Source organism: Columba livia, chromosome 22 (assembly GCF_036013475.1).
Source record: "Columba livia isolate bColLiv1 breed racing homer chromosome 22, bColLiv1.pat.W.v2, whole genome shotgun sequence".
Classification (NCBI taxonomy): Eukaryota; Metazoa; Chordata; class Aves; order Columbiformes; family Columbidae; genus Columba; species Columba livia.
Window position 1 is genome coordinate 3066078 of NC_088623.1, and position 14697 is coordinate 3080774.

A 14697-nucleotide genomic window follows, 5' to 3' on the forward strand; every position below is an offset into this window, starting at 1 on the left:
ACACAGTACCTGCCAAAACCAAGCCTGCCTTCCCAGCACTGTTTGCTTTCCCTTCAGCAGCAAAATGAATCTTTAGATGAACGTCCTCAAATCTCACCAAGACACAGAGTGATTTTTAGTGGGGGACAGGAGATTACAAAATATAAAGGACACTTTCTGGCTTTAGGGCCTATTTGCTGTTACAACAGGCAACAAATCCCTCCTTCCGCACCACAACAGCATGACCCGAGTTCGGATCTTCACCAGCTGTGCCCTAGAACAGAATCACAGAAGGGTTGAGACAGGATGAAGATGTCAAACAATATCGACCCCATACGGCCCCAGTCAAAGTGAAGGCTTTAGACTCAGTTGCCTTTATACACAAACGAACAAACAAACCCCAACTTTCCTCCACCTCCAGCTCCCGGGGATGTATTTTATTGTGTGTTTTACCCCGACACGTCGCTTTTGCTGTGTCTGCAACAGGAGTTTGCAAGAGGAATGACACCTTCACAAAAGAGCCATAGACACGAGGCTAAACAAATTAATGAGAGAGCGCACAGGCAAAATGCAATAAACTGGAAAAGGTGCAAGCTGTTTACTACCCAATAATGCATGGAGTTAGCTGGGTTTGTATAGAAAGGGGAGCACCAGGGAGGGTGCAAAGATTAAAGCAGGCTGGAAAATATGTGGATCTGTTTTGATGGAAACTTTATGACTTGCTCTAGTGTAGCATCAGGTGTGGAAATGACTTCATTGCAATTATACAGCCACATAAAAACACTAAATACTAATCAGAGAAGAATCTGCATTCCTTGTTTTATTAGATGAAAATGCTGATCTGGTTTCAATTGTTTAGTAGATTGATACAATTTTAGCCCATTTGCCATAGTGATAAGATCAGACTGCAAATAAATAGAGAATGGTGAATGGAAAGAACAGGAATCACAGTTCCATCACTGTTTTTCCGCATTTTTCCTGTACCTTCCAGTACATTTTACAATATGAATTTAGAGCAGAACAACCGCCCATTCCAGTGCGTAATTCCCGCTCTGCAAAACAGACACATCTCAGCAACACGAGTTCCTTCAGCATCAAGTTCTCAGAGGAACAGAACAAACATACACTACAGAGCCTGACCCAGCGAGAAGAGAATGTATCTGTGCAGACAACACTGATTTACCTTCTTATTTAAAAGTGCAATTCCTCATTCTGACACCCAGATGTATGGGCCATACAAGAGAGTGAGAGAGAGGGGGAAAAAAGTCACTGAAAAGACAAGAAGAAAAGTTTCCAGCACCTTCAAGATGAGGGTAACACCCGTTAATGTAACTTTTGGAGCTCAGTATTTAAAATAGAGTCAGAAATCAGTGTGCGCATGGGAGAACTTAGCGGTACCAAGTGAACACTGACGCTGGTTGAGAGCGTCGCTTGGGGAAGAAGCCGCTGCTGAGCAGCAGTGCCACAAACTCTTAGCGTCACTCTCCTGGTGACATGAAACCTACGCCACGTCGCAAACCTCTCACCCGAGCTTTTGACAGACACATCGCTTGTGAAAAATCAATTATTAAAGTCAGTTTGTGAAAAGCACGCACAGAAAATTCGCCTCTTCTACTGACAGGTGAGTGAGTGCTGATTCTAGCTTAGATTTTTAAGTGACTCCCAATTTCAGAGATTTAAAGAGCTGAAAAAATTAATACCATCAGATTAATGGCTGCATGTCAGACCGGGGAGGAATAGAAATCAGGGTTATTTGTTGTGTTTTGTCCAGGTTCTTCTCACTTCCCGGCAAACTGTACATGTGCCTGAAGCAGCAACCAGCCGTTTTTCCATCTGTATGTGAAGTACAACGTGTAAAAAACCAAATTCCAGCCATGGCTCAATAGGAAACACAACTGCACCTTACGGCACAGACCCTGGCAGCCCAGAGTCCACCCCAGCGGCTGCTCCTCGCAGGTGCGTTTCTCACAGCTCGTGGGAGTTCGCGTGAGGCTCCGGCAGCCTCTGGATATCACAGTTCTGGATCAGCTGGAACAGGAACTCGACCTGTTTCTCGTAACTCTCAACCGAGATTCTCTCATTCAACCCATGGATCCTCGAAGGAAAAAGAATGTTTTTCATTCCAGTGGGAATTTGTGACCTGTGTACATACACTCAGCACCCTAATTGCGGGCTCACTTCATAAAGTGATGCACGACATAAAAATACAGCGACATACACCAAACAGTGCGCCGTAACTGCAACACCTGTTCCTCAAGCCAACCCAATTTACTGATTCCAAGGCTCAGAGCACAGCAACTGAGCAATTTGAAGCAAAGAGCAGCAAGGGCTAATGTTCTCCCAGGGTAATCACCATCCCAAATTCGTGCAGCACCCAAATGTGCAGGAAATGGGTGGCCTAACAGAATGTGAGGCAACAGCACCACCACGCCAAGGTACACAAGGCTGGGTTTCCTCCTCCTGCCTAACGCAGATCGATTTTCTCTTCCAGTGGTCCCCACCCCAAACAGCTGCCCACATGCCGGCAGAATACGGTACCTGGGAAGATCATCTGATTTCAAGAGCAGCGGGTTAAATCGATAAATGGCCTTCGTGACGTTAGTGAAGTGCCTGCTGTCTGTGTTTCCAATACACGTGCCTGGAAAACAAACCTCAGGTTTACTTTGCATGACAGCGGCAATTTAACGACCCACATTTTTCCCCCCACCCCGCCCGGAGAAAGGCAACTGATAAGAGTTCTATGACCCCGTGCTACGCCAAAAGCAAAAATCGCTGGAAACAGTTTATTGGTGCATCCTGGAAGAAGAACATTCTCCCCTTCATGAACAGGAGGAACTGAACACACAATTCAGTCATTCTAAGATCAGCTGTGAACGCTTGGCCTATGCAAAGTTTAAGATCCCAAGTGCAAAGCAGTGCAGGAGTAGGAAGGAGCTGTGAGAAAGGGAAGGGGCTGAGATCATAGGGAACAATATAGAAAAGCAGGAATGGCTTTGCCAGCTAAAAAAAACAATAAAAGAAGAGCTAAAGTAAGAAGACCTCCTACCCTCCCTCACTATTCCTTTCTTCCCTGAAGAGATTCCTTTGTATATGCAGAGTCAAATTCAAGCCTCATTGTTTCTGTCAGTTTCCTGTTTGCTTTTTTAACTTCCACTACTAAAAAACAACATTAAAACTTGTAAAACATCCAGAGGGAACTAAATAGAAAGAGGAAAAACCAGCTGTTTCCAGCAGTTAGCAGCTGGGGTGGAGAAATACATAGAAAATGGAAACAAGTCAGTACTGGGGATGGGGGAGAGACAAGCAGGGTGGAAGTTGGAGAGGAAACAATCACCACGTGCTCGTTGTTACCTGGGACCACACTGTCAACGTTTGGGAAAATATCCAGAATGGTTCTTTGGAAAATATGGACTCCAAATGTCTGGTCATCCCAAGGGCTGACAGGGAGCGGGTCAAAGGCCTCTACTATGTCAATCTTCACCCTGTCGTCAGCAACCGTGTTTCTAACCGCCTCGAGCACCTATGGGTAAAAACACAGATTCAATAAGCAAAAGAAGTGAGGGAGCTCCCCTTCCAGATGTCAGCAAATGTTGCACCTTCCAGAAAATGTTTGGCCATGAACTGCCAATTGTGGCTGCAAATACAGACGAAGAATCAGGACTGAAACTGTGTGCCAGTCCCTCTTGCTCAGTGGATGGCTGACACTTGAGCCATTTATTTTCCCTAGTGCAATCAGACGTAAATCACTGTTTCGAGGTATTCCTGAACCGCTTCGGGCCTGGAAGGCAGGTGGTCAACCTGCTGCTACTGGGTAATTGGGTTATCCAAGTAAACTATCCAGAAAAAGCTTCCAGAAAGATCAACTTTCAGCAAAGGTTTGGGATGAATCTGTTTACTGACAGTGTTTCCCAGCTGTCCTCGCCTGGACAGTCTGACCTACTGAAGGTCACAAACCTTAACATTTCCATTCCATAATCATATAAAATCCACGTGCTCTTTGGCACAAAACGACTTCTGAAACCTGCTCGATACAACTGCAAGGCAGGGGAAACAATGCACTTTGCAATCCATCTCAAAGGAGGAGAAAAGGCGCTCGATAAGCTGTGTTTCTGATGGCCTCCATGAAGGAGCAACTCCCAGATCTTTCCCTTCCACTGCTGGTATGAAACACAGGGGGAGATGATGCTCGTGGAGCAGATCGGCTGCCACAAACTGCTCAGAAAGGGATGAGAACAGCCCTGGATCGGGGTACGGGAAGGACAGGACCTCAGCAGCCGTCTCTGCGGAGTGGATCCGGAAATTCACAGTTGCTTTCGCAGAAGACGGGATGACGTTTAGCTAGGAAAAAAGAAACAGATTAAAAAAAACGAAGGGCCCAAACTTAAAAGAAAGTTACTAACATTAAAATGCCAACTTCAACCTCAGAAGCTGCTCAAACAACTCCAGGTTTCACACTAATGCTTTGCTTTGTTTCAACTAAGTGTGATATCTCTTCCTGTACTCTGTTAAAATACTGTAAATCTCATCTGTAATGCAGATAATTACACAGAGATATTCATCGACTCAACAAAACTGAAGTTAGCTGTTATATAGAAGTTTTCCTCTTGAGGAAATAATATAAGGTTTCTGAAGGGAGAGGGCTTAAGAAATTATGGAAGTTTATTGGTTTTTCTAAGCAGTATTTTTACCTGTCATATTGATTTTCCCCAAGTACGAGACGTGTAGGTCACTTAACAAAGGATGTCACCAAAGACACATAACTCCTCTTTTCTACAGAATGAGTATTTCTAATTCTGTTGAACACAAAAAGCTATGATCTTTAGGAAAATAAAAGAAACCAGGGTGTCACTTCTCTCTTGGCCACTCAGTGTCACTGTTCAGCCACTGTCTCATGTTCTCTTGTCCAGCGATGCTTTTCAATACCATTTTTCAGGGACACAACAAACAGCTGGTTTCTTTTCCAGGGCTATAATATTTTTGGACAGCTGCACCTCCTCGTCAGGGCAAGACCCGGCTGGATCAGCCAGAATCTGTTGTCTCACAGGCCAAGGACACAAAATCCCACCTGGTTTAAATAGTGTCATGGATATTTTATATCACTACATAGAGAACACTCTTTCTGGTCCATCCCAAGACGTAAACAACCTCACCACTAGTTTACCGAGATCTTTTTGTGCCAGAAATCAGTCACTTCTCGAAGAAGCGATTTTCACCTTGAGCTAAATCAAGGCCACATCTAAAGTCAAAATGAGTTGGTGGTGATACCTCACGAGCTCTAAGACCAGGGCTGGTAATGAGCTTGTAACTGGATATAAATAGGTGGAAATCGAATGTCCTGACGACCTCATTATACTACATGAAGCAAAATCCAAACGAAGGTACCTTGATTCCAGCGTTAAACATTGTGACCGCTGTAGTAGTTCGGATCAAAGCATTGGTGGGAGGTTTCCAGGCAAGAACTCTTAGAAAGGAGGGAAAAAAAAACCCAACCAAACACGTTTCAAACAAGTTTTATATTGATAAAACATAAGCACCACAATTATGTAAGCAGTAAGCTGAATGATGGCCTATTCAATGAATCACAGAATGGACTGGGTTGGAAAAGACCTAAGAGATCATCAAGTCCAACCCTTGGTCCAACTCCAGTCCATTGACTAGATCATGGCACTAAGTGCCATGTCCAGTCTCAGTTTAAAACCCTCCAGGGCCGGTGAGTCCAGCACCTCCCTGGGCAGCCATTCCAATGCCTGACCACTCTCTCTGTAAAGAATTGCTTTCTCATCTCCAGCCTAAACTTCCCCTGGTAGAGTTGAAGCCCATGGCCCCTTGTCCTATTGCTGACTGCCTGGGAGAAGAGACCAATCCCACCTGGCTAGAACTGCCCTTCAGGTAGTTCTAGAGAGTGCTGAGCTCAGCTCTAAGCCTCCTCTTCTCCAGACTAAACAAGCCCAGCTCCCTCAGCCTCTCCCCATAGGGCTTGTGCTCAAGTCCCTTCCCCAGTCTTGCTCTTCTCTGGACCCGCTCCAGCACTTCAATCTCTTTCCTGACCTGAGGGGCCCAGAACTGAACACAACACTCCAGGTGTGGCCTCCCCAATGCAGAGCACAGGGGAAGGATCACTGCCCTTGTCCTGCTGACCACGCTAGTTTGGATACAGGACAGGACACCATTGGCCTTCTTGGCCACCTGGGCACACTGTTGGCTCATGTTGAGCTATTTGGCTATTTGGCTATTTGGGGGCTATTTGGCTTCCTGTCTCTGTCAACCACCTCCAGAGGCCAGTTGTCCTGAGGGCCACCTGTCTTACTGGTAAAAACCGAGGCAAAGTAGGTATTAAGTACCTCAGCTTTCTCCTCATCTTTGTTAACTATATTAATAACCACAAAGTGGTTATTAAGCATTGACATTGTCTAAACTATGAAAAAGTGTAAGTGATTTCCTGGGAAGACCAGAAATGGCAAGTGCTCTTCAACTTCTATGGGTGAGGCTGGGAATGTTCATCAAGGGTATATTTTCTTACCTGCTGACAATAGGTGAAAACAGCCAGAGATTGCTCATGATGAGATTGAGAGGAAACCTGAACTAAGCGGAAGAAACAAAACCACAAATCAGACAGTTTCGAGTTTTCAAGAAGGTACCGCAGCACTTGGCTATGGCTGAAATAATTCCAGCAGAAACAATTATAATAGCTGGGAGAAAGGCCAGCTTCAGCCTTCTCCTTCCCAGGAACAACGTAACTACGCTCTAAATTCATATGCTGGGTTACTCTCCACTTATTAATATGAAAATCGGAGAATGAAATGATAGTTCCTTCCTCACCTCTGATGCAAGGTGCTCCATAGTCAAGAGTTCTGGCCCGTGACCAAACAGACTGGGCAAGGGATTCTGCTCCAGCCTACGACAAAGCAAATCAGCATTCAGAATTTAACAAAAATCTCTGGCTATGATTGCTCAAAAGGTTGATAGGAATTCGTGAAATGTATCCGTGTATTTGAGATCCTCTCCTGTTAAGTAAATCTGTGGGCACAGCTCCACGATGGATTTCTGAGCATTCCAGTCACATGAAAATATTTTCTATCAAGAACAGCTGAAAAAATCACAAACCTGACTCCTTTAAAGAATACATGGAAAGCTAGAAAAACATCACACCAAATTCCATCCTATCTGCACGTATTTTTTCTAAAATCAGTATTTATTAGCAGATTTGATATCTACACAGACACGTAATAAGATGATTTACCCTGTCACATTCTGACCTTATACCTCAGTAATAGTTTGGAAAATTACCAGCAAGAGGTAGCAGGTATGTGCAAGGAGAAATTCCAGAGAAATTCTGTAACCCAAACCAAGCAATCTTTATCACTACCCCATAAATTACGATAAGACATCAGGATGTACCCCTTGTCTTGGTTTTAAGGAATCAACCGACACTAGAACCAGCTGAAAAGACACTCCAGGCATTGGGTCCCTTTGCTGGGATTGCTTTTCTGCCCTTCAGCACGAGCTACAAATTCCAGTTTCAAAGACAGAAGGGGAATTTGCACAATACTCTAAACATTAAAGAAGAAAGTCATGCATCAGTGACTTAGGAGTCTGCTTGACTTGTCCTCGACGTTGGGAGCTCTCACCTGGCCATCGCTGCTGCGAGAATGCCAATACTTGATTCCCTTGGCGGAAAGGATGAATGTCCTGGCTCTTTTTCCACAGTGAAATTCAGTGTTATCGAACCCTTTTCTGTGATAGCGATGCTGGTCAATGATAAATAAATAAATGGTTAAGGCAACTCCAAACACACATGCGCAGAACATAGGTAAAAAGAACTACTCTGTGTATTTTTAGTACCATAAAAAACACCAAAGCAGCAGCAGCAAAGCATTAACACAATGTCTAAATATTTGGAGGACTGATGTCTTGGCTGCTTCTCCAGCGAGCGGACTCTACAGCACACAATTAACATGCCTGCACTAGCTAAGCGGAACATTCTGCTTTTGTCAGCACGGTTGTGACGGACAGAAGCCAATGCCGACCGTCCTTTGCTTGCACTTTGTGCCCCTGCTGCACCTTCCGCAACACCAACACCGCCACACGCCATGGAAATGTATTTCATTTGCATTAGCGAGGCCACTCCTCACAAATTAAGGATTGAAATTTGATTGAAGTGTTCTCTCTTACTTACACAGCTACCGGCTTCTCCACTCCCGCGACAACGCCGTGCAGGATCGCGCTCCCCTCGTCCAGCAAGAAGGAGAGTTTCACTCCTCGGGCTTCCAGCAGAGCTGCCATGGTCATCGCTCCCTTCCGCCCAAACACCTGCAGAACCCAGGCACAGGAACTGCATTTCAACTACCAACAATTCTTTGCCTTTATATTTTGAAAATTAATAAATAAAACCAACTCACCCGTCTCTTTGGACCGTTTACCGGTGGGTATACCCACAACAAAAGCAGAATGTTTTTGTTGGCTCTTCTTGATCATTTGGAACAACCATGTAAATCTTAGACTGGCTTTTCACATGTTATATTTACCCCAGAATGTGATTTCTGCTGCACCTTTCACGCGGAAAATAATTTGAAATAACACTCTACTGTTTTCTTTTCTCTTTGCTCATCACGCCAAACCCTTTGTCAATGTCCCTTAAAGCCAAACAATCAATATAGAACTATGACCATGTGCCTGACACACTATCTACCCACATACCAAAGAAAACCAGGAAAGATTCTCTAGCTAAACAATGTTTAAAAATTAAGCCTTGTTACATACACGAACAATGCAAACAACTAGTTGTTGTGATGGAAACGAAAGAAAATACCTCTTCATCATGTCCAATGCCAACATAAAAAGATCTGCGTGGTCTGTAGTTTCTTCTCAGCAAAAATTCTAGTGCTTGTAGAATACCCTGCAGAAAATAAAGGCAGAATGTATTGTACTATTCTTCTCATTTGGTAAGAAGATTAGATGTAAGAGAATGCAATGTAATGTCAAATATGATGCATTCACAGCCCTTAAGGACACTTTGTCCTGCTCACAGTTGAGCTTTTATTTCTACAGCCCCTACTGACGATATTCGTATTCTCTGGGAAACCCGCTGCAATATTCTCGATCAATAATGCTTAAGACTTCGTGTGCAACACAGTGTCAGCGCACACACACAATACACAGCGTAGGCTTGTTCTTAGCGGTGAAGTCAGCGACAAACTGCACAGGAAGCACGACAGAGTTATAATTACCCAAGGAATTCACTGTTCCTTTAGACTGTCTGTCCTACGCGCAGCTTGGCTCCCAACCGAGCTACCATTTATTTTAATGAGCTGTATATTTTGTACCAAAAATGCTAAGACGACAGAAACAGAATAAGAAACTCAATCTGAAGGATGAGAAATGAAATCTACCATTTGCTATAGCATTCCATCTCCTCTGTTTTTCCAATTTAAGCTGGCTAATTTTGTACATTTAAGCAGAAATCACATCATCTCTACCTCACCAGCACCTATTTTTGGCATGTTCCCTGAAATTATTGCTTTTTATTGTCCATTTGTGGAGTTACTTGTGTGGTTCACAGTAGAAGGATGCGCCGAAACAAAGTTTTAAGTGGCAAGGCTTTGAGATGGATGATTAAACTACTTGAAGAAACTTTCTAGAAGTATAACCTGTGCCATAATAAGCAGCCACAGCATCTGTGACACTGGTTTGCGAAACCTCTATTTAAATTTAAATACAAGGATGTCACGGAAGCACGAGTCACAAAGGACTATTTTCCTTATTAATTTTTCCTCCAACATTTTCCCAAATTAGAAATCCACAGATCAAGCTTTTTTGCACTTTATTCATCCCAAATGTATTTGAAACAACAGCTCTTTGTTCTGCCACAGACTAGATACTAAAACATAGAAGGTTGTTTCACTATAATACTAAATAAACATTGTTTGTTTGGAAGCTCAAGCCTTTTCAAGGGCCAAGTTTGGCTTCGAATGCCCACGTGACACCTGGGAAAAAGCATAAAGTCTGTCTCTGACTTCAAACACAGCATTTGACATCTAATTTAAATACGGCATCTAACCAAACACATCTGCATTTGTGAACATGTATTTCTGCATCTTCTTAGAGCTTTAACTCTCTTTTCTTCAGTAATAAAAGACCTCTCCACTTTACACCTAGGAAGAGTTGGGAGAGAACCACGGGATTTAGGAATTTATCATTAACATCCTGCATTTAGAGAGGGGCAAGAGAGACAATACAGTGATTTCTAGTCCTCCAATCTGCCTTTTCGGGTTTTGTATCTCTCTGAAATGACATTACCAAGGTGACGTACTATGGCAGAGTTTTTGTTATCCAGCGTTCCTCGTCCATAGATGAAACCTTCGTGCTCTGCAGCTGAGAAAGGAGGGAAATCCCAGCCCTCCGGGGGAGCAGGCACAACATCCATGTGTGCGAGCAGCATATAGGGCAGCAAGCCAGGGTCAGAACCCTGAACAGTAAACAGGTGGCTGTATTTCCCAACAATTTCATGTTGAATGAACTTTGAAGAAAATACAGCCGGGAAGACTGTTAAGAAAAGAATTAGACATGAAAAATCAAAATTAACAGTAATGTCCAATTTTATCATTATATATATATATATTTAATGGCAAGGTCATTTAACCATCTCAAGGAACAAAAACCACTGCTGCAAAAAGATATTTGAACCTTGACTTTTGTAGCTTTGGCCATTTTTATATCAAAGTACACTGTTCCAGAAGTGACTTATATATGGCATTTGTGACAGCCCTTTCTAGAGGAAAAACAAACCAACAATCTGTTCCATTATATTCAAGAACCATATATACACGCTTCAATTTATGAAAATAAAATTGAGCAGAGATACTCAAGAATGGAAGTTGAGTACCTTCCTGAATGTAATTTCCAAATTCTGCCATGGCCGTTGTATTCAGGTCCTCTGGAGATACGGAAACAGTTGGGATTTTAATAGCACCTTCAATGACATAAATAGAAATAACACCGAAATCAGTCAAACAATACTCGAGCTGCATTTCAAAAGGGAAAGTAATATTTATGTTCCTGACCATTTTCCAGGCTTTAAAGATTATTTCACAGGATAGTAAGAGCGGCCACTATCAAAAATGACTGATGTACTTCAGCTGAGCTGTGAACAGATAGCACATCAGTGCTTCCTTCCAGTTTCAGCCACGGCATCTTTCTAGACACTCTGTTTTTCACCCTAAAGTGTTGAGTGATATTATTAGAAATGCTACTTCACACAAGCAGCTGCATTTTGCTCAAGCGAACCGATTTGTGAGTCATACACAACTCTGGTGGCTGCGCATGAAGCTCATATGGCAATTCCACCTTCTTTTTCAATAGTAAGTCAGGTTGAGACGGCAAGACTGTTACAGCACCTTCTTGCAAACTGCTCCAACCCTTAAAGATGTATAAACAGAAAGGTCTTTTGTTGCTCCTTCTGGTCTGCTCTGCCAGGTAAAGGGTGGGACAAGGCTGCTCTCCAACATCGAGTCACTCTCATGCAAAATATGGATATAACTTAGTACCAATCACAGCTGCCTTTCCTAAAAGCCCGTGTCAAGTGAGTTTACAGATTCTTTTAAAGGTTGTGTTATTTGAGACGAAACATAGGAATAAGTATCTCTCACACGCCTGCATTTTCCCATTAAAAAATATGTGAACCTGTAAACTTGCTAGGCAATAAATCTTCCAAACCAAAACCGTATGAGAACCCGACCCCTCTTTTGACAGTCACCGCTTTGTGCCAGGTTGTGGTTTCCTGCAAACTGCCGACCCTCGTGAGATTGAAATATCCTCCGAGTCTGCCACAGAAAACGGTGTCGGAGAGGCCAGGCAGAGCGGTGTGCCAGGAAATAAACCAAAAAACTGACAATGATTTAACCGGGGAACAAAGAGCTGCCTGGCGCAGGCAGTCACGGGGTGTTCTGCGTGTACAAAGAGGGAAATGTTGAGGAAAACCAACTGGGAAGGGAGCTGGGCTTCAGGAGAATAAAATAATAAAAAGCACCTGAGGGAGGGGCTGTCCCCGCGGCGGCCCCGTCTACCCCGCAGCCCCAGGCGGGGACACGGGCCGCGGGCGGCTTGCCGGGCCCCCTCACCTCGCAGCGCCTCCTTGAGCTCCAGCCTCTCGCCGGCGCTGAAGGCGGCGGGGCCGCCTCGCCGAGCCCACAGCCGGGGGATCGCCGGGGAGCGCAGGACGTAGGCGCGGAGCAGGACGGCGGCCGCCAGCGCCAGCACGGCCGCGCTCAGCCCCAGCGCCGCAGCGCAGCCTGCCCGCCGCCACCCGCCCGCCATCCCCGCAGACTCCGGCCACCGCTGACGGGCGTGACCGAGAGCAAATCGTCACGCAGCCAGCTGAGAAGACGACCAATGGGCGGCTTGGACACGCCCCCTCCGCCGGGGCTTCTGGGAGTTATAGTTCTGCGCCGCCGCGCATTCAAAATGGCGGCGGGCGAGTGGGGAACGGGTCATAGACTGTGCCGAGCTGGAGGGACCCACAGGTTTAATCGAGTCCAACTCCTGTCCCTGCACAGGTCACCCCGTGTGTCAGAGGACGTTGTGCAGTCTCTTCTTGAACACCGTCAGGCTTGGGGCCGTGACACCTCCCTAGGGAGCCTGTTCCAGTGTCCAGCACCTGTGGGTGAAGAACCTTTTCCTCACGTTCCACTGACCCTCCCCTGATACATCTTCCTGCCATTCCCCGGGTTCTGTCGCTGTCGCAAAGCGAAGAGCTCAGCCCTGTTCCTCCAGCTCCCCTTATGAGCGCAGGAAACAATTACCTTGCGAATATAATAGGTCCAGGCAGGATCTCTCAGCAAAGCATATTTTAATAAAGATTTTGCAAGATCGGGTGTTCTACCTAAAGGGAGGCATGCATAAAAGGACAAAAAGCCCCTGCTTATATCCCCCCAAAATCCCGGCCGCAATTTCCCTGCCCTGTTCCCATTAGTCGGTACTGCAGGGTTTACAGACCCCCCGACACCTGCTTCGGTCTACATGCAATACCCTTCCCCTTATCAATCTATCAAAGATATGGATTCCTGGTACTTTGGCTACCCTTCCCCCTAAATTAACTTGTAAATACAGGCTATCAGTATGCATACATGTATCAGTACACATTCCGGGAAGAGACTGTGTTTTACTTTAAGGATTCATAGTCCGATGTCTCTCAGTCCTGCTGGGGTCAGGCGCCAGGTCCCCGGTTATCTAACACCAACAGTTTTTTGTGAAATGTTCCTTACATGAGGAAGCTGTAGTCTGGGTGTTGGTTCTTTCTCCTCTAGGTGAAATCGCGTGTTTCTTAGCCCAAAGGGATCGTTTAGGAGCTGTGGGGAGCGTGGCGGCCGGTTCCCAGAGCAGCCGGAGATCACAGTATCACAGTATCACAGTATCACAGTATGTTTGGGATTGGAAGGGACCTCAAAAGATCATCCAGTCCAATCCCTCTGCTGGAGCAGGAACACCTGGGTGAGGTCGCACAGGAACATGTCCAGGCGGGTTTTGAATGTCTCCAGAGGAGACTCCACAACCTCCCTGGGCAGCCTGGGCCAGGCTCTGCCACCCTCACCGAGAAGAAGTTTCTTCTCAAATTTAAGCGGAACCTCTTGTGCTCCAGCTTGATCCCATTACCCCTTGTCCTATCATTGTTTGTCACCGAGAAGAGCCTGGCTCCATCCTCATGGCACTCACCCTTTATATATTTATAAACATTAATGAGGTCCCCCCTTAGTCTCCTCTTCTCCAAACTAAAGAGCCCCATCTCCCTCAGCCTTTCTTCATAAGGGAGATGCTCCACTCCCTTAATCATCTTGGTTGCCCTACGCTGGACCCTCTCCAGCAGTTCCCTGTCCTTCTTGAACTGAGGGGCCCAGAACTGGACACAATATTCCAGATGTGGTCTCACCAGGGCGGAGTAGAGGGGAAGGAGGACCTCTCTCGATCTACTAGCCACCCCTCTTCTAATACACCCCAGGATGCCATTGGCCTTCCTGGCCACAAGGGCCAGTGCTGGCTCATGGTCATCCTGTTGTCCACCAGGACCCCCCAGGTCCCTTTCCCCTACACTGCTCTCTAATATGCAATTTCCCAGCCTATACTGGAACCTGGGGTTGTTCCTGCCCAGATGCAGGACTATGCACTTTCCCTTGTTAAATTTCATCAGGTTATTCCCCACCCAACTCTCCAGCCTGTCCAGGTCTCTGATGGCAGCACAGCCTTCTGGCGTGTCAGCCACACCTCCCAGCTTAGTGTCATCAGCAAACTTGCTGATAGTACACTCTATTCCCTCGTCTAAATCGTTAATGAATATATTGAATAATATTGGCCCCAGCACTGACCCCTGAGGCACTGCACTAGATACTGGCCTCCAACTAGACTCCGCACCATTGACTATCACTCTCTGGCTTCTCTCCTTAAGCCAGAGGTAATGGGAATGTCCACGCACCCTGGTCTGTGCTGTGCCCAGAGACCAAGGGCGCTGGGGCTTGGGACGCTGCTCCCAAAACAAGTATTCCCAAAACAATGAGGTGCATGGGGGAAAAAGGGGCATCCCTGAGGAATTCAGTGGGGTGACAAGTGCCAGAGTGGGGCAGGAGGATGCCGGTGGAGACCGGTCTGAGCGACAGGCCCTGGGCAGCGTGTGGTGTTTCAGCCCCGCTCCTGACAGGGTTTAAAGCCGCCTGATTTTCACCACTATTTACT

The 14697-nt window shown here is 45.7% G+C and overlaps 1 protein-coding gene across 2 annotated transcripts; it reads right to left on the reverse strand.

The window, feature by feature from the left end:
* Positions 1 to 778: 778 nt before the first annotated feature.
* Positions 779 to 12327, reverse strand: PM20D1 (peptidase M20 domain containing 1). 2 transcript variants are annotated; one of them, XM_065038641.1, is made up of 13 exons: positions 12096 to 12327; positions 10862 to 10948; positions 10289 to 10521; positions 8789 to 8875; positions 8156 to 8289; positions 7608 to 7727; positions 6799 to 6874; positions 6500 to 6561; positions 5362 to 5440; positions 4246 to 4317; positions 3331 to 3499; positions 2518 to 2617; positions 779 to 2074 (listed from the first exon to the last, which is right to left on the reverse strand). In XM_065038641.1, exons 1-13 carry the CDS (start codon positions 12289 to 12291, stop codon positions 1945 to 1947), a joined length of 1545 nt encoding a protein of 514 aa, XP_064894713.1. In that variant the 5' UTR covers positions 12292 to 12327; the 3' UTR covers positions 779 to 1944. The 2 variants fall into 2 exon arrangements, with proteins under 2 accessions (XP_064894713.1, XP_064894714.1); XM_065038642.1 differs by having other exon boundaries at positions 12005 to 12234.
* Between the last annotated feature and the right edge of the window lie 2370 nt (positions 12328 to 14697).

Excerpts from the sequence above, each read along its gene's own strand:
- PM20D1 (XM_065038641.1), bottom strand. The coding sequence starts at position 12,291 with ATGGCGGGCGGGTGGCGGCGGGCAGGCTGCGCTGCGGCGCTGGGGCTG. Across the intron at positions 8,876-10,288 it reads ATAACAAAAACTCTGCCATA|GGTATTCTACAAGCACTAGA; the intron begins GTACGTCACCTT and ends TATTTTCTGCAG. Across the intron at positions 7,728-8,155 it reads GTGGAGAAGCCGGTAGCTGT|CATCGCTATCACAGAAAAGG; the intron begins GTAAGTAAGAGA and ends ATCATTGACCAG.